Source organism: Cricetulus griseus, assembly GCF_003668045.3.
Source record: "Cricetulus griseus strain 17A/GY chromosome 1 unlocalized genomic scaffold, alternate assembly CriGri-PICRH-1.0 chr1_1, whole genome shotgun sequence".
NCBI lineage: Eukaryota > Metazoa > Chordata > Mammalia > Rodentia > Cricetidae > Cricetulus > Cricetulus griseus.
The window spans coordinates 223,468,536-223,491,480 of NW_023276807.1; the positions used below are offsets into that span (position 1 = coordinate 223,468,536).

The 22,945-nt window shown below is 37.1% G+C and overlaps 1 protein-coding gene across 1 annotated transcript in view; it reads right to left on the reverse strand.

Moving 5' to 3' along the window:
- Adam7 (ADAM metallopeptidase domain 7) overlaps positions 1-22,945 on the reverse strand; it is a 34,996-nt gene that overhangs the window by 11,921 nt on the left and 130 nt on the right. Inside the window, exons 2-13 of the mRNA XM_027390033.1 lie at positions 21,605-21,708; positions 17,717-17,793; positions 16,378-16,456; positions 15,057-15,133; positions 13,877-14,066; positions 11,960-12,013; positions 10,793-10,864; positions 9,132-9,301; positions 6,298-6,382; positions 4,264-4,394; positions 1,763-1,937; positions 262-351 (exon numbers count right to left, since the gene is read on the reverse strand). Coding sequence (XP_027245834.1) covers positions 262-351; positions 1,763-1,937; positions 4,264-4,394; positions 6,298-6,382; positions 9,132-9,301; positions 10,793-10,864; positions 11,960-12,013; positions 13,877-14,066; positions 15,057-15,133; positions 16,378-16,456; positions 17,717-17,793; positions 21,605-21,708 — 1,304 coding nt within the window. The remainder of the gene's footprint in view (positions 1-261; positions 352-1,762; positions 1,938-4,263; positions 4,395-6,297; positions 6,383-9,131; positions 9,302-10,792; positions 10,865-11,959; positions 12,014-13,876; positions 14,067-15,056; positions 15,134-16,377; positions 16,457-17,716; positions 17,794-21,604; positions 21,709-22,945) is intronic.

The following is a 22,945-nucleotide window of genomic DNA, read 5'->3' on the forward strand; positions in this document are numbered from 1 at the left end:
TACACATTCATAAGAATAGAGTTGGCCATGGGATGTCACTCCTAAAGACAGGATGTGATGCTTACCATCTTCTCTATTACCCAAACCAGAGTACCATCTGTTCAGACACCAGAACATTTCAGAATAAATACTCCTGACTGTTAACAAAGGACACTCCATTCTGGAAATAGCAATGCAGGGCCAGCCATAGCCAGATGGTGCTTTGTTATTCTACACACCTAAACTAAGACCACAGAAATCCTCGGGAGCCAAGGGTCTCACCTGACATGATTCGCAGCATTCTCCTTCCACACAAGTGTAGCCTGGCTTCAGGACACATTTGCGTGCATCACAGCAAGGACTGGTGCATTCCTGGCAAAATGAAAATGTAAAAATGTAAATAAATATCACAAATTGGTTCCTGTGTTGCCTACTATGTGATGATTAATTACTTGCATTCCTTCAAGAACTCCAAAGAAATGCAGGATCCTTGGCTTTGGTATATGAATCACATTACTGGTGAAGCTTATATTGAGGACTTCTATTTTGTTGCCTTCTCTCATGCTCTTTTAGTACATACAAGTTTATGAACTCTCATTGGTGGGAGGAGTCCAAATACAATGACCTTCTAGTCCCTGTTGTCTGACTCCCAACCCCTGATGCTAAAGTCTAATATGAGATAATCCAATGTCTAAAGATCTGATCTTGGAATCTCTGGCTTGAGATGCAACCTGAATCTCATCTCTCTCTCTCTTTCTCTCTCTCTCTCTCTCTCTCTCTCTCTCTCTCTCTCTCTATTATTATATCATAACAATATAGGTGTCCTGACTTCTTGGACAAAATTAAAACTTCAGAGGCCGTGATCTATCTATATCCAATCAGTTAAGGCCTACATACACTAGAAAGGAGCTGTGGAATGTTCCAAAACATGCATGGGTCAAATGGATCCATGTCCAAAGCCAGAAGATTTACTCATTTCATCCAAGATATTGAAGATCAGTACTCAAATTCTCTGGGTAGGTCAGCCCCACCCTTGTTACAGTTTCTCTTTGTTGCTGTCCTATTACAGCACTTTGAACTGTGCAGTGTCTAGAGCTAACACAGAAAAAGTCTTCAGAGTGCAGCCTCAGCATGTTGGTAGGAACATAAACTGAAGCTACACTGGAGAACTCCTTGCTTTGTTTTTTTTAACACATCCCCTGAGGTTTACACACCCTTGTTCATCTGAGGCAAAATAATGGAGGACACATGTTTATTTGATGAGCTTATAAAAGAAATAGTTTCTAAAAGCAGTCTAAGAATTACTTGAAATTTTCCTCCAAGGCTTTTTCTAAATGGTCTAAACCTCAATAAGCATATGAAAAATTTGGAGGCCTTTTGTCCCTATGTTAAAAGCAGTTTTTCTATAATTACAACTGCCCGGCTATGATATAGACAAGCTTCCCAAGGCTCTAAGTAAAACTGGACTGACTAGACATGCTTTATAGAATGTCCACCACCCACTGTGTGTACCTGAGGGATCTAACATAAAGGTACTTCTCACAACACAGGAAGGTTAACAGGTTAACATAAAAACTAGGCAAATGGAATCCTGCTGATCTACAGCAAGGTCATCACATGGGACTTGAGATGTCCTAAAAAGGCTTGAAAGGAGGCTGTCTCTACAGCTGAGCTCCAAATGGACAATAAAAACAGCTTCCTAATACTTCACTGAGACCATGATCATCTGCTGAAATTCCAGCTGAGCACCAACCTTGTTAAAGATGACATCATTTGCAAATACCTGAACTGTTCCACAGTCGCACTCTTCTCCTTCATCTACCTTCTTGTTCCCACAAAACGGAAACTCATTAAAATCAGCAGGAAGTGGATTGTTTAGTATGCATGCTGGTTTCTGATCCTTCAAATATTGCTGGTATTGGGTCTGGCTGCATTTACTGAATTTTATTGCGGGGATGCTAAAGATGAGATGAGGTAAAAAAAAATAAAGGTTTATCACAAGAAGGAAGCTGTAAAAGTTTAATGAGGAATTGGAAAAGAAACACAAATGCTAAATGTGAGAGCAGAGTGGTGGCTTGGCTCCTTATTACTTATTAGTTGTGCTTCAGAAACACAACAAATACCATTTCAGTGAAAAACTCAGGTTATGTGTCTTCTTACAAATCCGTTCTGAAACCAACATAGTTGGTTGTCTGTACTTTCTGTTCCTAATTACCCTCTAATGTGTCCCTCTTGTTTAAAAAATAGTGTTTTTATTTTATGCTATGGGTGTTTTGCTTGTCTGTATGTATATCTATGACCATGTGGGCAGTGTCTGCAGAGGCTAGGAGGGGGTGTCGGATCCCCAGGAACTAGAGCTACAGATGGTTATTATGGAATATTATTTTAAGATGTGTTACATTTGTTTTTGCTGTGGAACATTTGCTTAGTGATACAAAGATGTGTTGCATTCCTTCTTGTTGTGTTTGTTTAACTCTGTGAAGATGTGTTACTTTGCCTGTCTAAAACAGCTGATTGGCCTAACGAAGAGCTAAACATCCAAAAGCAAGACAGGAGATAGGACAGGCAGCGTTGGCAGGCAGAGAGAACAAATAGGAAGAGACGTATGGGAAGAAAGATTGAGGAGCAAGGGAAAGAGGAGTGAGGAATACTTGAGTTGTCAGCCACCCAGCTACACAGCAAGCATGGAGAAAAAAATAAAGAGATAAAAAATAGAGAAAGGCAAAAGCACAGAGGCAAAAGATAGAATAATTTAAGTTGAGAAAAGCTGCCTATAAACAAGCTGACATAAGGCTGGGCATTCATAAAAAAGAATAAGCTTCTGTGTGAATTATCTGGGAGCTTTGTGGTGGGCCCCCAAACAGCAAAGAGTAAAAACAACCAACTACAGATGGTTGAAAGTCTTCATGTAGATGCTGGCAATTAACGCCCCAACCCTCTGTAATACCAATAAGTGTCTTAATAACTGAGCCATTTCTCCAGGCCCTAATGTGCCCCCTTGTAATATAAGCACATAATAACATAAACCTGGTTTATCATTTCTGAAAGATCACAAACCTCTCAACAAAGTCAAGGAGGGTATCACGTTCAGTTCTTTAAAAGTAACCGTGAGTTAACACAATGCCTTGTAGGGAACAGTTGTCTACTATACTTGTGGAAATAAACTTAAAATATTAGCATCTCCTTATGAGTTTTAAAAACTCCTCTTTAAACTAACACTTCACTCCTTCTTTCTGCGTTTGATTTAATTCCCCTCAATGATTGAATACTGAATGACTTTTAGAGATCGAGTCCATTAAATGGGGTTGGCATGAGGAAGAATACTATTAGTTTGATATCAGTTACTGAGCTCTTCTCTGGGGCAGCCACTGCATTTCAAGCTTTAGCTATTTTCCATCATTTTAAAAATATTTATTTGTTTTGAAATTATGTGTATTTGTGTGTGCTGATGTGTGGGTTGTGTACAGGTACTCACTGAGGCCAGAAGAGGGAATAAGATTCCCGGAGGTTGGAGTTACAGGTGGTTGTGTACTTCCCAATGTGGATGCCACTGAACATGGTGGGTCTTGTGCAAGATCAGTAAGTGCTCTGAGCCACTGAGCCATCTCTCCAACCCCAACATTGTATCATTTAATCAATCAACATCCATAAGAGACCCTTGGAACTAACAGAAAATTTTCTCATTGCTTCAAAGGAGTCCAAAGATGCACAGGACCAAGGCCTGCCTACAAGGTAAGTTACTCACTATATATTGTGGATCAATCTCTAATTGACATCTACTTACAAAGAAAAATGGGTTTTCTCCAAGGGAGTCTCACTGGGTACATTAACCACACAGTTAAGGGTATGTCCTATGCCCAGTAGTAAATGGCCAACAGAAAACAAACTAAATTGCAGCTTTGTAGACTCTTGTCTCATATGGCTTTGCTTAAGCATTTCTTGGTTTGCTGGTCTTTTGCTTGTTTATTATGGTTTCCAATTTTGTGTTTCTTATGGGTTTGGGGATTTTGTTTTTGTGTGTGTGTGTGTGTGTGTGTGTGTGTGTGTGTGTGTGTGTGTGTGTGTGTTTCTTGTATTTTTACTTTGTTTTTCTTGTCTGTTTTATTCTGGTTTTTTTTTTGCCTGTTTATCTTCCAAAGAGAGAAAGAGAGGGGGTAGAGTTGGGTTCATGGGGAGGAAGTGGGAGGAGTTCTGAGAAGGGAAAGTGTGATCAGACTATATTATATGAATTTTTTCAAATATATATATAAAATAAATTTGTTATGTACATTATCAGATCCTCACCTTCCACTACCACCCATCACACATTTTCCCACAGGGCAGGTGCATGGAAACTCATCATGTTGCATGCCCAGGCTATGCCCCAATTGATGTGCGATTCTGTTCCCGATTATATTCACATCTGGTAGAAGATCCTGATTTAAAAAAAAACAGCCATAAGAGATGTTTATAAGAGACTCCAAAGTAATACATAGGTATCATTTTAAATTAATGGTTGAAAGGCTAAATCTTAGTGTAGATTTAGGAAGGGATAAACTTCATTATACCTCATCTATACTTCAGTCCATAAATATAATTTATAATGAAATTGGGAAAACAACTTTTTATGTATTTCTACCTCTAACGTTTTGGTGTACAACATGCTCCCATTTCTTGTATTGGCAGAGACACATTTTTTTTTTTACAAATAATTAAAATCCATCAACTAATGTTACTATGCCTGTCTGCTGTGTCCTTCCAAAATGTATGTTTTGAAGTCTTAAGCTCTCAGGACTGCAATGTTTAGGCCAAGGGAACAAGTTAACCACATAGGCCTTGGAGAAACTTCTCTCTCTCCTCTGCCATGGGAGACCCAATGATGTGTGGGTCAACCTTAAGCCCTTAAGTGGACCCTTTCCAGTTACAAATGTATAAGCTTCTCAACTTTCAGAATTGTAAGACATACATTTCTGTGAATTACAACCTACTCACTTTCTGGTATACAGTTACTGAAGCCCATGAGGACTTCAGACAAATGTCCCACACAGTTCTTTTGTTTGTTTTTTGGCTGGTTGGTTGGTTCTTTTTGTTTTTTTGTTTTTTTGTTTTTTTGTTTTTAGAGACAGGGTTTCCCTGTGGCTTTGGAGGCTGTCCTGGAACTAGCTCTTGTAGACCAGGCTGGTCTCAAACTCACAAAATCTGCCTGCCTCTGCCTCCAAAGTGCTGGGATGAAAAGTGTGTGCCACCAACACCCGGCTGTCCCACATAGTTTTATGAATGAGGTTGGTAACTTCTCTGTATTGATATTCCAGGGCCTCAATGAGAGGTTTGTTCTTGTTTTTGATCTGTCCTGTTATATTGAGCAGCAATGCTATAATATCTTGTGGAGGGAGTTTCTGTCATGAGAAAACTCTGGGAGTCAGAAATGTAAAACCCATATTACCTTGCCTCATAGGCCTTGTTCATGCTTTAACCGAAATATCTATAAAAAAAATCCAAAGAGGGATAGGCCATCCAGTTATGATAAAGCTAACAGATCACCTCTAATATGTTCATTTAATTTTGCTCATATTAAGCTTCAAATGTTTCTTGGTTTGGCTAAAATATGGTAATTGAAGCAATAATAGCTTCATTTGGGGTAAATTGACTTTGTAGGCAGAACTCATGTCATATAGATACTAAAGGCAAATCTATAGTCTTAAAAGTGATTATAAAACAACCAGTGGGTGAGGTTATTTGAATAAATAGTAGTTATTTTAAGCTTGGTTCTCAACAAGACTAAGCTGGGGAAATAAATAGCAAGGAAATAAAAACAAGCCTTCATGTTTTCAACTGTCTCCAACAGAGTTATATGGACAGCATTTATTGGAATCTTCGAGCCTTGGAGAAACATCATACAAACAAGGAGAGACAGTAGCTCGTAGGTCCTCTACTTGCTGAACATGATTTTCAAGACTGTCTTCATATGGCAAATTAAATGGCTTTTGTACTTGTTTATTTCAGTTCAAAAACAATAATAATGATTAAATCAACCAAAGTTTCACAGACCTTACTCATCCTTATAGATAGTTATATTTAATACACAGAAGAGTTTTAGTTATGGAATATGCTGTGATGATTTCATACCTGTGTTTTACCTTCTTGGTTCACCTCTAGGTTTTTATAAGACACATTTGTTATTTTCATTTACTAAAGGGAATATAGCTCCTTTTATGACATACCTTGGGAAATATAGGTCAAATACAAATCACACAATGGTTTTTCAATGTGTTTCAGAGAGTTGTAGAAAATTAATATTTTTGAATAAATGTTACAATGTTAGGAATATGTTAGACCCACCTTAACAATGCTGCATGAACGAAGGGTCTGACACATCCCCCCTGGGTAAGCAATTCCTTGCATAGGTGTGTAGAGCCACTTCCCACTATAAACAAGATACAAGAATGCTTATTCTTAATCTAACTGAAGAGTCTCATTGACACCAAGTTCAAACTGCAGTGAATCGCCATAGTGGTCATTCCTTGTCTTGAAACAATTTTCTCCTCTCTAAAGTTAATGGACACCATGGATGATCTGAGTTGATACTGGGTTCAGTTAAAGCTAGAGGCCCCCAAAAAGCAAAATGTGTCTTAGGGTAAAATTGGAAAAAAATAGATAATGTTTTCTAAGAAAAATAAAATGGAAGAGGAAGAATCTCATGTTTCTTGATTCTTGTCTACCTTGTACTCGACTCTGGATAAAACAATTTAAATGACAAAAACCCACAAACAAAAACTACAGTAAGCTAATCAATTGAACTTTAAAGTATTGGGGGGGATATATTACAGTGGATACACTCAGAATCATGATGATTTGATTATGGTTGATAGCACTTAAAATCCTTTATCAATTATAGACACTTAGAAGAGCAGCAATGGTTCTAATTAAACATTTAAATGGACCTTGTGTAAAAATAAGAATATTCTCATAATCCCTAAAAGGATAAATGTCTACACTCTAGGGATCTAATTTTCACTTGACTTGAGAGCAGTGCTTAGATTTGGGCCTTTGTAAACAGAGCTATCACCATCTGGAAGACAATACTTAGAATACCAGGAAATTCAAATACAAGAACAGAGGTGAGCTGAAGGGACCCTTTTCAGCCTCTTGTTTTAATTAAGAAGATTCATTCTGTTTCTATCCCTGTGTCCAATGTGTCAATGTTTGGCTGTGCTTTTTAGAGTTTAGTATTCTGGGCTTGCCAGTCTTCAGAGATCTTGGAAGAACATGACAAATGGGAAGAACTAGAGAAGGACAGGCCAGATGCTCACTTCGCTCAAAGTCATCTGAACTTAAACAAAGCACAATTATAACATCATCTGCATTGTCTTTCCTTCTAAACCTTTGAAACTATAGATGGAAGATATTCAATAACTCAGTGCATAAGAAGTCCCAGATACATAGCCCAGGTGGACAGTGAGCAGCCACCCACTTTAAGCCCCTGTTTCAAACAACTTATTGATCTGAAAAGTTGCCCGTGAAATAAGAAAAAATTGTTTCATTAAAATAAAATACTTTTCTTCATTATGCTTATTTAGCTAATGCTAGGTGTCCTAAAATTCACAAATGGTTTTGTGAGACAAGTCAGTGGGAAGAAGCACTAGCTGCCAAGCCTGAAAACCTGAGTTCAATCCCCAGGATCTACTGAGTGGGAGGAGAGATCTTTCTCTTGCAAGTTGTCCTGTGACCTCCACAAATGCACTCACTCACACACACACACACACACACACACACACACACAAACCATAAATAATAAATACATCTTTAAACATTAATATCTGAATAGGGGACTCTATCTTGCCCACCATGAAGTCTATGGTGATATTTTACTATTATTTATCCCCTATCATTTTTGGTCATGACAGTATATGAATGTCTAAGCCTAAGATAGGAAGAGTTACACTCCTTCAGAGAAATTCTGTGGACAATCAGATGAAAACTGACAGTCTGGCTCACTCTTATCAATCTTCTAAAGGACTAGCCTCTACCTCTCACAACAGGCTTTAAAAACTACTTGCTTCTGAACGCAGCCTGAAAGCTCAGCTCTAGTTAACCCTGGAAGGAGGCTCCACATTCTAGATTTGCAGAACTCTGGAGAAATTGGCATTAAAGGCAGAGAAACAGGTAGGCAGAGTAAGTGCTTCTCTAACACGTGACTCCTAGTATCATCAGACCACAGTGCTGAAAGCCACTGCTTTCATGTTGCAGGCCCACAGTGTGATAGCACTTAAGATAACAAAGGTGCTTATTATCACAGAGTCTATGAATTTTATTCCTGTATTTATCACTTTCCTCTGGGTTAAGTATAATGCTAGATATATTGAATAGAGGAATTAATAATTAAGTAGATCCTCTCAAATTTTTATGTAGAAATATTGAAGCTATTGCAGGATAAACTTATTAGATAGGATTGTTCAGAAATCAGGTTTTAGTGGATGGTACAGGAAACAGCCATGGATCCCCAACTTTAACTTGCTTTGGCACAATTTCAACTCTGCAAACAATATATTATTTTCTTTACAGTCTTAACTAGCATTAGCAAAATATTATTAAAGATTTTAGTTGGGAATTTTTCTATACTCATAACTGTACAGAGGTTTTTTTTCTTTACAGTCTTAACTAGTATTAGCAAAAAGTTATTAAAAATTTTAGTTGGGAATTTTTCTATACTAATAAATAACAGTTTCCTATATAATAAAAAATCCCCCCAATAAATAATTTTAAATGTGACTGTGTTGTTTTTCTACTTGATATTTTCTTTTTCTTTTGTGTCTTTGAGTGTGTGTGGCTTATTTGCACTTGTGTGTACACACCTATATGCCCATGTACAGGCATGAGAACCAGAAGAGAATATCAGGTGCCCAGATCTGTCATGCAAAAGCCTTATTCCCTTAAGACATAGTCTCCCACTGAGTCTGGAGTTAGGGTTGATGGACAGCAAGCCCCCATGATTCTCTTGTCTCTACATTATTCACAGCACTGAGGTCATGGCCACACCTAACTTTTTACATAGGTGCTTGGGTTCAAATTCATTGTAAGTACTCTTACCCATGAACGCATCTCCTGAGCCCTGTTTTCTTTTCCAATAAGAATAGTCATCCTAATATGTGAATAAAAATAGAATAACCACATACCTCAGTAAAATCACATGGTCAAAATCCTTCCTTTTTTTAAGAACCGTTTCTTGCCAAGTTGAAAAACGCAATAAGGCAGTTTCTAGATTTGATGATATTTCTACCTTGTCTCCAGAAGACCATATTTCAAGGCCAGCCAATGCCACATGAATGTTCAAGGTTTTATAAATCTGTTCAGAGAGGAAAATTTTTTCAAAGTCAAATTGTTAGAAGTTTCATTATTACCTGTACTCCCTTGTATTAAAAACAATTTTAACTTGTTATGCACATTTTAAGTAGCACAATTCTTGTTTTATAAATTGATAGACTGAACTATAATGCAAAGTATCATATGGAATACTCGTTAAATTTCCACAAATTTCAATAAAGTAACTAACATGGTAAAAAAAATGTTTGAAAATACCTTAATTTCAGCATAGAGATAGAAATGGTAAACATGAATGAAAATAAAAGGAAAAATCCCACAGCCTTTTGAGAGCACAATCAAAGGATGTACATAATCAGGGGAAGAGTCCTGCTGGCTTGACAGGAATTATTCAAATTGAAATACAAAGTACTGACAGAATGAAACAAAGAAAGGGTCTAATGCTGTGGTAAAGAGCTAAAATAATAGGCACATTCCATATGACCTAGAATTACAACTTAATTATTTATGTAAAACAAATGAGTATTTATTTTTACACATAGGAGGTATACAGATAAAGTTTAAATTAGTTCCAAAAATGCAAATAGAAAAACTACTGCATGAAAAACCACTAATCTGGATGGGCTACTCCTTCCAGGATCTTCTTACCAGACTAATTGACCTAGGATGTGTTCCAGTGATTCAGCAAGGAAGAAGAGAACAACCCACAATTTGTTTTAGTAATGGTTCCCATTCATTAATATTTAGATTCACTAATAATCGTAATAGATTATAGTGAAGTTGTCCTGGTTCCAATGACAAGCCGTAGACAATAAATCACAGCATGACATTTTTGTTATATGCAGACACAGAGTGCTTAGTTGAAAATAGTGTGGCCTAACATTTACATGCTTGGTTCCTAAATTGCTGATACCCTGCTTCATAATTTTTGTGTGGCCATAAAAATTTTTTAAAATTATTGTATTATTGTGTATGCACTGCATGCATATGAGTGTGTGCATGTGTGTGCATTCCTCTCTCTCTCTCTCTCTCTCTCTCTCTCTCTCTCTCTCTCTCTCTCTCTGTGTGTGTGTGTGTGTGTGTGTGTGTGTGGTGTGTGTGTGTGTGTGTGTGTGTGGTGGCAAGTACATGTTTGGAGTTCGAGGACAAATTAGTGGATCTATCATTTCCTTCTTCATTCCTGAAGATTCAATCCAAGGTTGAACTTGGGTTCCACCTTCATGGTGTGCATCAAACACCTAACTCTATCCACTGAGGCATCACACCAGTCCCCATAAGTGAGCAGGATTCAGAATTTATTTAGATATAAAGTGTAATTTATTTGGTAACACAAAACTTCAGTGCTATGGTTTGTTGCTGTTTTTGAAGTAAGTTTTTACTAACTAGTTGGCCTGGTGGATCTGTGGTTTATGCTAACTCAATGTCAAATTGATTGCTACAGCCCTTTCATGTGCCTGCCCTAAAAAGTGCATTGCATTTATGTTTTCAGATTGCTTTGAATTATAGCAAAACTTACCATGTTGACAAAATTAACCATTCCCCAAATTCGTTTCCTTAGCTTGGTTTGAGGTTTACTATTCCTGTGGTACTAGAAACACAAATGTATCACTTGTTATTTATCAATACTGAGAAAAAGCCCAGCAAAACACTTCACTTACTATGAGATATTGAAAGAAAGAAAGAAAGAAAGAAAGAAAGAAAGAAAGAAAGAAAGAAAGAAAGGGAGAAAGAAAGGAAGAAAGAGAGCCTCTACAGCAATGGAAAACAATTATCTTTTCAGTGAGCTAAAAACTGAACAAATTATGAAGACATAATGTTATAGTTTTTATAATAAAATAACTAGACATAATGGTTCCTGAAGATGTGCTTTGACTTAGCCCTACTTTAAGGTCTTCTCTTTTAAATTTGGTCATCTCCTTTTCCAATTATATTACATTACATATGTTGATTATTTTTTGCAAAAGCAACTGCCTAGTATTCTTTAGAGATCATTTTTACTCCCAAGCAACAACTACTAAAGTTATACAAGAGTCATTACATTGCAAGCATCAGCCAATTTACTCCCCCTGACCTATGAGTACTTAAAGGCAACAAATCACAAAATCGCACAGATAAAACAGACCCCACATTGAGCCATGTACCACAGAGGGACAGGAAGCTAGCCATTCTTTCTCTCCAAGACAAAGCTCAAAATGCCAAGTAGACGTAACTGTGGAGATCTTTGGTGATAGGTTTGACATCATGGCTAGAGGAAAAATTATCCCTTCCTTCGTTAGAATGGTTAAGCCCTGCATCCTGTCTTCCTGTATGTTCTAAACACAGGTACACAACCTATGAATTTTACTTCGCATTCTGATGAAGATTTTTCTCCTTAAATTTTAGCATTTGAAAGTTTTCAGTGCCTTCTGTTGAGGTTGAATTTAGATTATTGACCTGTTTTCAATATTTCATAAATTGCTCAAAATGTCTATTATTTGAAGTAGGAAGGGAGGTTCTATATTAGATTAATCTGTAAGATAGTGAAGAGACTCAAGAGTTTCTTATAATACATAAGTTTTGAGGAGCTGAAAGGTGATGTGTGAATCCAGAATGGAGCTTAGTGGAATTTCTTTCTCTCTAAATGAGAACTGCAACTGTAGTTTTACAGAGAAATAAAGGGTCTAATGTCCATCTGAGAACTCACCACATAATCATCAGCAACAATGAACAGTTCAATGAATTTTTCTTTATGGACTCCCTAAAGATGGACAGAAAGTTCAATGAAACATATTACCAATTTAATAGGAAAAAACCCCAACATTTTCATGATGAGAACTCTTAATGCTATTATATTTGCAGGTGAAGCAAATGAATGTATCTAATATGTCAATGAACTTGTCTTATTACAACACCTGGACCTACACACTAGATTTTAATAATCCTTGAGTAACATTCCATATTTGACTGTTTTGTATTTTTGTTTAGTCTTCCATCTCAAAATAAGAGTTATAAATTATTACAAATTAAGTATTTTTATATTTTGGGTTTCCTTTTGTTTATTTACAAACCAAACAGCTTGTGCCTAAACTCATGTGCTACTAGCCCATATATTTGTGTATTTACACACACACACATGCATATTTATACATACATGTATGTACAACTGAGAAATAACTGCTAAGAATGTGCATATTTCTCATACTTCTCCCCAATATCCCCACCCTTTTTCTTATTGAGTGTTATTCTCAATTCCAAGGATACTTATAAATATGGCTAATTATAGGCCTTTCTTTTATAGGAAACACAATACCAGGAATTTCTTCTAAGTTTTTAGCTGTATTGGGCAAGTGCATTTTCATGTTTCATATTTCAATGACTATCTATACCTCTATTACATAGCATCATTGAAGTATCATTGGCTTATTGGCAGTTCTTGGACAACTGAACCACTTTTTACTGCATTGGTTGGCTGCCTCATGAAGTCCACTGTATCTAGGGATATTGAAATGGCTTTGCTGGGAATTTTTTACTCATGCCCTAGTTGTTTACCAGATCTCCCAACTGTTTTTTTTTTAAATGGTAAGTTTTTTTTAAGATTTTATTTATTTATTATGTATACAACATTCTGCTTCCATGTATATCTGCACACCAGAAGAGGGCACCAGATCTCATAACGGATGGTTGTGAGCCACCATGTGGTTGCTGGGAATTGAACTCATGACCTCTGGAAGAGCAGTCGGTGCTCTTTAACCTCTGCGCCATCTCTCCAGCCCCTCCCAACTGTTTTTATGTTGAAAATTTTGCTTAGCGTATCAGCAACTGAAAACTAGGTGCTGGCATGCCTGTTGTGGAGCATCTTTGCATAGCACAGGTCTGGGATTTGTCTTCTTGTGGTTGCGATTTTCCTTGCCATGGCTATAGGCAGACAGGAAGTTCTCCCTATCTTCTGAACAGTGTCCAGGGCCACTCTTCAAAGATTTGACTAAATCATTCTTTGTTGAACTATGTAATTGTTTATCCATCCAGGTACTTAACAAAGAAATACCTGTGAGGTATATATTTATATACCTGCTGTCTAGACCAGGAACGTGAAAACTAAAATAAGCCTGCAGCCTTCCAGCTAACATCAAGAAGACAACATCTGATTGTGAGGAAGCCTAAAAACACTGAGGCTCTTGGAGCCATCCTCCCAGAAACCGAATCTCTTATCATCCTTGGCTATTTTTTATCATAACATTGAGCCTGATGTAAGAGGTGGGTTGTTTGTCGCCAACAACTTTTCCCAAAGTGGTAAGGAAAAACAGGATAGGATTCTGAGAACATCCCTTTTCCAGTTGCTTACAGCCTTAATGCTGTCCTTCTATATGGAGGGTGGGAAGCTTTTCCCTTGATGGAACAAACTAAGATCTCCTGAAGGGAATAAATACTCTCTACATAGACATAAAGAAGTTTAAGTTCAGTCTTTGGACCATGAATTTCCAATTCAGAATATGACCTGCATTTTATAGCTGGGTGCATAGAGTTTTTCTTGGGAGATCATAAAGGAAATCAGGACTGTTTTATGCTTTGGGGGTGGGGGGTTGTTTTGTTTCTTAAAGTAAAGAGGATTTCGAATACTCACTTCCACTTTGTGCTCTTTTATATTCTTAGCATCCAACAGAGAAAACTTCTTGGTAAAATTGAGCCCCGCACAGGAATAATTAGTAGCATATGGTGCCTTAACATTGTATTTGAACAGCATATGCTCTCCTTCATCCGAGTATTTTACCGGTTCAATGAGATACCGTTGCTCATTCACTCTGAAGAAGCCACTGTGGAAATGGAGACACAACATTATTCAAATCTGTAGCTCTCCCACTCTGTCTTATTAATATCAGCCTTCTCAGAAAGGGAGACTACCAGGATCCGAACCTCCTGGGTAGGGTGTGTTGGGTAACTGAGGAGCGACACAGCAAGAGGCCTTTGACTGAATTAGTCACCATTTCTAAGAAAAAGTCAACCTGACCATTGTCCTTAGAAGCTGGTCACCATGATTTCTGCTTTGAGCACAGGCAAAAAGCAGCTTTCATCCATGGTTGCCTCAAAGGTTTTGCAGAAATTTGATATATTTATCAGGTACTAAGTAAATATCTATATTTAGATACATATAGGTATCTAAATGTACAGATATGACTGTTGGGTAGTTTTATCATAAAAGAGGTTCTTATTCATGAGAATTCTGAGAGTCGCTGAAGAACAGTGAAGACAAATGAAAACAGAGCTTTATTTCTTCAGCCTTCCATCTCTCCTCACATCTTTTGTTTTTATCTTTAAGTCCAAGACTTACAGAAAAATTATAAGCTTTGTCTCTGACTTTTTATTTTCTAAACCAGAATGGGTCTGGCATAGTAAAAAGAAAAATGATTGAAACATTGTAGTGTCAGAGGAACCCACAGACCTCAGAATAAGAGGACCTGCACTGTGGAATCAGGCCAATGCTTGCAAGTTCTGTGTTCTTAAGCAATTGTGGACTTTCAGCATCCTGACCTCTAACATAAGAATACATGCTAAATGGTGTCCTGGAATCTACCACCTCTGAATCTTCCTATCCTGTGCTGGAGGCACCTTGTTGAGGGTTGTGTGTTAGGCACTTATCATTGAGTGTAAACCACAGGCTAGAGTTTCCATTCACTATGGAGGGCACACAGTGCCCCCTTTCTGCTTACTTTTTTTTTTTTTTTACAAAATTGGTGAAAGGAAATCAGTCAAGTGGATGCCATTAGAATCTACAGGAAATGAGTTAGAAAGCTATGCTGCCTTACCTCAGACCGTTACAAGTACTGATACTAGCAGCAGAATCAAATTCATGTATGATAGAACCTTGGTAAAAACAGTGATCCTAAAACAGAAGAGTCAATTAAGGCAGATATAAATGCTGGAACTATAAAAATATTGATAGTTAATTAATTTCTGTTAAGAATAAATCAGTATTTCATAAGTGACACTTGCAATTTATTCGTGGATTCATTTAAGTAAGACATTTGAACCTGATTTAGGGACCTTTTATTCTAACTCAATGACTACTTTGGGTAAACCTATATATAAATTATTTCCTCATAAGTTTGTCTATCAGGCAAAGAGGACCAGTTTAAGATGTGACCTTTCTCTTATAAATATGGCTCCTTCTGTCCACCCTCAAATCCTTGACAATGTTCTGTCATTTCCCCAGCTGCTTGTTAAATCAAGCCAAGCTTTTGGTATTTCTAAAATTAGTTCTTGCTCTCCAGTCACCCCACCCCAGTGCCCTACTCTCTTGTTTCTCTCCTTCAATCCATCTGGCTTCTTTGTTATTCCTGCTTGGTGCATTGCTCATGGTAATTTCATCAGGCAATGATTCTTCTCATCTCTTCTTTCTGTTCACCAGCCCATAGATGACACTTTCTATGGCCTTCCAAGTACCACACACTTGCTCCTCTGTGTTCCTTTTGTCCTCTATTTTAAGGCTGAATGGTGATGTATATCTTAAAGCAGTTTAAAATTGATTTATATAGAGGAACTAGAGTTTTGAAAGGATACTTTTAGGCAGAGGAAGTCATTCTCATTTAAGCACTATAGATAGAAAGTTCTGCAAAGGGGATGAAGGAAAAGATAGATTGTCTACCTCTAGAATAATAATAATGATTTATGCAAATATTTCTCCAGAGAATGAAGAAGAGACCCTAATGCTAGTGAATCAGAAGGGCTGGACAGATGTCACAGACCACATAAGTATTAATCCACTGTACATCTTGAAAGTTGTTTCATGTATTTAGACTTCATCTCTTTTACTTAATTACAACCCCATCAAGATATATTGTGTTTATTTTGACTCCAGCTTCAGGCTCCTTTCACTTACCTCCGTAGTGAATATAGAGAAACCTTAGCAAAGAAAGAATAATACAATCTTTGATCTGCTTGTTAGGAAGTGATCAGTACCCTGTGGGGCTCAATGGCTCCTGTTTTCTATTCTACCACCATTTACAAAGGGTTCTGTTTACATTCTATCACCATTTGAAACAGTCTGTGAATCTGGCATTGGTATTCAAAGCCCTATCAGGAAATAACAGTTTCAGAGAGGAGGCAGAGCAAGGTTTTACAAGGTACCGAGATCTGTGGCTGTCTGGTGATCATCTCTCCCTTTACATTGTAGTATGTCTCACTGTAATTTGAGGTGAGAAATTCCCTGAAAGAGAGAGGAGAAGCAATGACATTCATTCATTCTAAAAATATTACATACAAAACCAATCATATGGGGTTATGAAGCCTCAAAGATGCCTTTGAATCTCAAGAAGTCCTTTCCTGCATATGCATACATACATACATACATACATACATACATACATACAGTATCAAACACACTGGTGGGAACTTTTCAAAAACTGAATCACATACTATTATACATGCTACAAATTTTTCGGGAAAAATTGGGCAATTTTAACAAAGCAGTATTTTTTTATAAAAAACTTCTGAAAAATAATTTATAAAGTGCTAATAAGGTTTTAAGTTAGTCATGCAAGGATGGCTCAATATTTAAAACCACCAAGTGTAAATCAGACTATGACTATTTCACAGAATGGCTGCTCCAGATACAGCCCTGTTGTGTATAAATGTGACTCATTCCATTTGTCTTCAGAGTTTCCGTACACTGATCCACTTGTGTGAAGACAAAGCAATCCTCAAACACCGCTCAGTGTACTTTCTAAATCTGATAAAGGAGCTCAGTGACATATCTTTGTGTATTACATAAACAGAGTCACAAGAAGAGACCCATTTGACGTGTCAACCAGATCTATCCACACTGATTTATAGATTTAATAGAAATCCAACTAAAGTTTCAGCAGATGGTGTCTTGAATTGACAAGATGGACTCAAATGTTCAAAGAAATGCATCTTGTCCTCCAGCATGCTTTTTCATTTTAATGCACACACTTCATATGGATATTGAGGGAAATAAGAAACAACATTGAAAAGAATCACACAGAAACTTCTCTGTAATCAATAGTTTCCCTCCTACTAAGAATGGACAGTGACTCAAGTTTGTATCAATGTACTCATATTCTTCTCAGAGGGACAAAATGGTTAAGATGCTCCAAAGAATCAACATAGGAAGAAAAAATTAGTAAGCAGAGAGCAGAATCTATAGTCTTTTTACTGCTGAGATATGATAAGCTTATATATGAACAGGAGGAATTCATGAGGAATTCACATTAATGGAAGTCCATACAAAAATGGGGATACTATATGCATCTAACTGTATAAGATATGTCACCACAATAGAATTTATCATAATCTAATCTGGGCAAGTAGTGAACAGCTGTAATCCTAGCACTAGGGAGGCAGAGGTAGGAGGATAAGGGGTTCAAGGTCATCCTCATCCACATAGTGAATTTAAGGATAGTTTGGGCTATACGAGACTCTATTGAAACAAAACAAAACATTTTACCTTGATTTCAGAAGGTGAAGGATTAATGCTTTTCTTCCCAATTTTATTTCATACAACACTTCTTCTTCATATGTTTCCTGGAAGACAAGATTCTCCCCGTGACTTCCAAATCTATTTACTGTAAGAGGGTAGATAGAGTGTGGTTCAGGAGCCATTACCCACCTACAGATCCTCACAGTAACTTCAGGAAAGAAACACTGACAAAAATGAACTTAAAGAGAGACAGAATTAGAAGGATGATTTTACCAATTATATTTTAGTTAAAAAGACATTTCTACTAAGGAAATAAAATTGGTAATGTGTATTCACCCCTCATTCAGGAATGAACAAATCACTTCATATTCACTTATATAACTTATATTAACTTGTTTTTATAAAAGACTTTCCCTTTTGTGTTTAAAAACCAATTTTGTATGTATACTTTGTGTTCCTCCTCTTTTCTTCATAAATAATTACCACTTCCTATTATAAATAGTCTCATATAGAAGGTGTTTTATAGTTGTCATACAAAAACATAAAAAGAACTTAATTTACTTACTCTATACTGATTATCAGAAATTTAGTTTGGGATGTTCATTGCAGTTAGAGTTGCATTTTCAACAACATGGATAAAATAAGTAAGGCTTTTGATATGTACTGGTAAGATGCTCTGAAGAAAAGGGGCGTAGATTTAGAAATGCTACTAGCACAATCCATGGCAGCTCTGGATAGATATGCCAACAGAAGTGTTAGTCCTGACAGGTTGTCTTTATTAGTTGTAGATGCTGTCAGTAATGAATGATGAAATTCTAACTTTCTCCCTTGATGACTATTGGCACAGTTGTTTTCTTCTGGCATAGTTATTAGGGATTTTCTGGAGTTTTGATTCATCATATTTGTTTGTTTGTTAGTTTGTTTTTCTACACTTTGTGAGAATTCATTATAATGCTGGTCCATAGTTGTTGCTCATACAAGTTGCCCATTCTTTAATTCTTCATTTTTTTTGACAAAACTGCTTTTTTAGGCATAGCAGTTAATAAGACCAATAAAGCAGATTTTAAAACCATTTGAGAAGATACTACTGAGCTCCCATTCAAGCATCCTATTATTAACATATTTCATAATTATAATTTTCACAACTCATGAACCAAGATTATATTATCATTAAAGTCCATATGTAATTTTTCTGCTCTCAATTTTGCTGGTTATCTTCTTGTTTTTGCATAGTCATAATCACAATGCCATGTTGTGATTATTTGTCATAACTCCTTGGTCTTCTCAAGCCTTTAAGTTTCATGGATTTTTCCCTGTTTTTTTATGGCTTTGACATTTTTGTCATGCACTCGTCAGGTGTCTCATAGGATGTCTCTTGGGTTTTTGAAGGCTCTTCTTAAGTCTAGAATGCAGTCTCTGGTTTTCCCAATGAAAACCACTAAAAACAGTACCATGATGTCACCTCAAGAGTTCTTACTGTTAACATGACTACTTATGGGTGGTGCTCACTTTGCTCACCTGGCAGACATCATAATTATTCACAATTTTCTCTCTGTAAGTGATTCTTTCTTCTGTCGTATTCTTCACTCTTTGGAATAAAATCATGTTGTGAAACCCATGATTAAAGGGCAGAGACCTACAAAATGTGTTGCTTTTATTGGTTGATGAATAAAGCTGTTTTGACCAATGGCCAGGTGGGAAATCCAAACAGAGTTATGGAGAGAAAGAAGGCAGAGTCATGGAGACGCTATGCAGCCACTGAAGGAGGAACATGCCAGAGCATTACCAGTAAGCTACGGACTCATGGCAATACTTAGGCTAATAGAAATGGGTTAATTTATAAGAGAGAGCTAGCCAGTAATATGTCCGAGCCATTGACCAAACAATTGTAATTGATATTTAAGCCTCATAGTGTTACTTCATAAGCAGCTGTAGGACCTAGTGAGTAGGAGAGAAGCCAGTTCAGTGTGACTGGGCAATACAGAGAAAAACATCCAAAATCAATGTTAGTAAAACCTCATGGATCCTACTGGATTATTTATATTGCAGAAAAAAACATCATTTATCTTATTATTCATATTGTCCCATGTTTTCTCTCCTGGGGGCTCTGTAAGTTGTCACCTGACCTCTTTCAATATATCCCCACCAATACAGGTTTGGAATTGGAGGGCATGTCTTTTGTTGCAGGAGGACACTTTTCAGCTCCAGGTTCACCCCATGTATTCCCTCCCCAGCCCAGACTAATTTTACACAGTCAGAGTAGAGCTTATGATATAAAGTTTGACTGTCATAGGACATAAGACAACAGCTCCCACAGAGTGGATGGTAGGAAGCAGGTCTCCCCTTGGCTAGGTATCAACATTTTAACTACATAGATGTTTGAGAAGACAAGGAAGGAGTTGAAGATCAAAATAATATTTGCAAAGATCCTTCTTAGACAAAAATAGCTCAACAGAAGGAAGAAAGCAGAGAGATGCCTCTACATTGCATCAAGTTATGAGATTATGTGAAAAGCTGAAATACAGCTTTCTAATGACTGAGAAGTCTAACAAGTATGAAAAACTAGCTGCCACCATGTGAAAGGGAAGAAAAGTCATGGTACTAAGAGAGGTCTGTACTATGTTGTTGTCAGGGCAGAAGACCTGCTAGTGAACCCAAGTTAAAATCTAGGTTGTAAAATGCATGTATCCAATTATAACTCTGTTATTTTTTTGGTTGTGAGCCCAGCCTTTAATGGCTGAGCCATCTCTCCTCTCTAATGACACACATCTAAGATCTTTATAATCCTTGATACGGAATAAATTATAATGCTTGCTTCAGCTTATGCGTATTGTCTTATATAGTAAATATTCTTTTGAGAATAATATTTGAGACATTTTTAAATGATAACACTCCAATGCAAACCTTTCCAAGGCCAGGTACTTTTTGTTCTTGTGAGAGCTGTCCCACTGGCTGCAGATTCTGTAAATCAAGTAAGCCTTCCTACTGAAAATCTGCAAAAGCAAAAGAAAGGCGGGGGATTGCACTCCAAGGTCACCAGCTCAGAAAAAATTGAGGGTGCATCACAAAAGTCTGCAAAGACTCAGGAGACCACCTCACTGAAACCGAGAAATAGAATATAGTACCCTCGAAGTCTGAGAACTCCTCTTTTTTGTTTGCTAACCTGTTGAGGGTCAGTTACCCACTAGCACATGCTGTAAACCAAGTGAGGGTCCTCTACAAAACTGAAACCTATCTCTGCTTCATATTCATTCTTGCTTGGAGGCAGAGGCAGCTTTTGCACTGTAGGAACACAGTCAAATAGAGACCCATGGTGAACAATGCCTTGGAGAACTGTGAGAGAGGCTCCAGGAAAAAAGGCAGAGGGCCTTTTCCTCAAGTGTATTTTGTTCACCAGATTGTTCTTGGATAGATTTCATGCCTCCTGAGTTAAACATTTACATTCAATTTATAAGACATGTTTATTCTTGATGGATGTCAGGACATAGCTGTTGAACCAGTCTGGTCAGTATACCCTGAATCTAGATATGACCTTCTGCCTTGCTTTCATGCTTTCCCAGATAGAATTTATAGTCATGTTAAGCAATTGTGTTTAAATTAGTCTGTCCTGGGAAAGGGCTTCTCTGTCAATATTTTGTATGTGCTTACTAGCATTTATTTACATGTTTTTCTGATCATGTTTTTCTGAACTCAAACAATCTTCCTTGGATCATCATTTTCTTTGCTACAGTCATGTATATATAAAAGTACAGTGAAATTGAAGTAAGATTGTCTACAGCTTTAGAGTGTAGTCTGCCCTGATCTTTAAGGTCCTCAAATCCCAATTCTCAAAAACAGATCTGCAGAGGTTGGCGAAGAGTCACTACTGTACAACTGTGAAAGCCATTAGGCCATATTTACTAAATCAAAGCATACCGGTGTATCAGAGTCATGGATGTGTTCAAGATCCCTCTTCTGTATAAGGGGAAGCTTTTTAGGACGAACCAGTTCTTGACCCTCTACTCCAACAATCACTTTTTCTAGAAGAAAGCATACAGGGAAAACCCATATGTTATTTCAATCCATCTTCCAGTGAGTGACAAATGGATTTATGTATTTCCAATTGCCAACCATGCGCTCACATCATCTTTGGTTGGTGATGGGAGGAAGCTGAAATGGCTGTTTACAGATCAGGAAGATATAAGCAACACTAGAGCAGGAAGGAGTACAAAGACACAATGTCCTTTGGCTGTTTTCACCTTTCTTACTTTTATTCTCCACATCTCTCTCCAGATGCTACCTCTTGCCAAAGTCTGTACAGGAGTGACCTGTTTCAACATTAAGTAACTCTTGTTTTGTTTTGTTTTTATCAGCAAAATTTGCATTTGAAGTCTTAACTCCCATAGCTAAAGTTCAAAGCTTCCATGGCTTAGATAATCTTAGGTAGCCCCATGCCCATGCTATCCATTATCTTTTATCATCTCCTATCACATTGGCAGTCATCTGTGAGTTTATTCTGGACTATGTAAAGCAATAAAGATAGAATAATATGGATTTTTAGAGTGTACTCAGATATGAATTAAGGATTCACCAGTTTATGAGCTGTGTGACCACTAATATCCTATCTAGTCTTCCTGATCTGCACACAGTATTTTCTTTTTTATGTTTCAAGGCAAACATTTATTTGTGGCTGAGGAAATTTTTCAGTCTCCCATGGTAGCAAAATAAAAATGGCAGTCAACCAAAGTCAGGGAACAACTTTATAGCAAGCAAGCACATGAGTAAAAGTGGAATTTGCAGTAATTTTTGTGATCATGGGAAAGGTGCACATTATAGGTTTGTGGTCAGACAGTTAACATACCATGAAGGATTTTATGACAAGTTGATTCTCAAGACAATGGAAACAATTTGCAATGTATAATTCACAATTTCATCGAGGAATAACAACCTTGTATGTCAGAATGTTTAAAATCTTTTACTATTACCCCTTTTACATGAAAATACTGTAACTGATGCTCCACTTTTTGATCTGTTATGCACACAGTATTTTCATGTAAAGGGGATAATAGTAAAAGATTTTAAACCTTCTGACATACAAGGTAGCTAAGGCTAGCACAGTGTCTAATCTTCTGCAGGTATTCTGTAAATACCCATTCCTTTCCCTCTCTCATGATTGTCATAGGAGTTTTCACAGACTCATTAAATCAGCTGTAACCTAGTCTGAGCCCAACATGATATCCTCAGACAAGTCACCAATGCAGTTAGAGTTTTCATAAC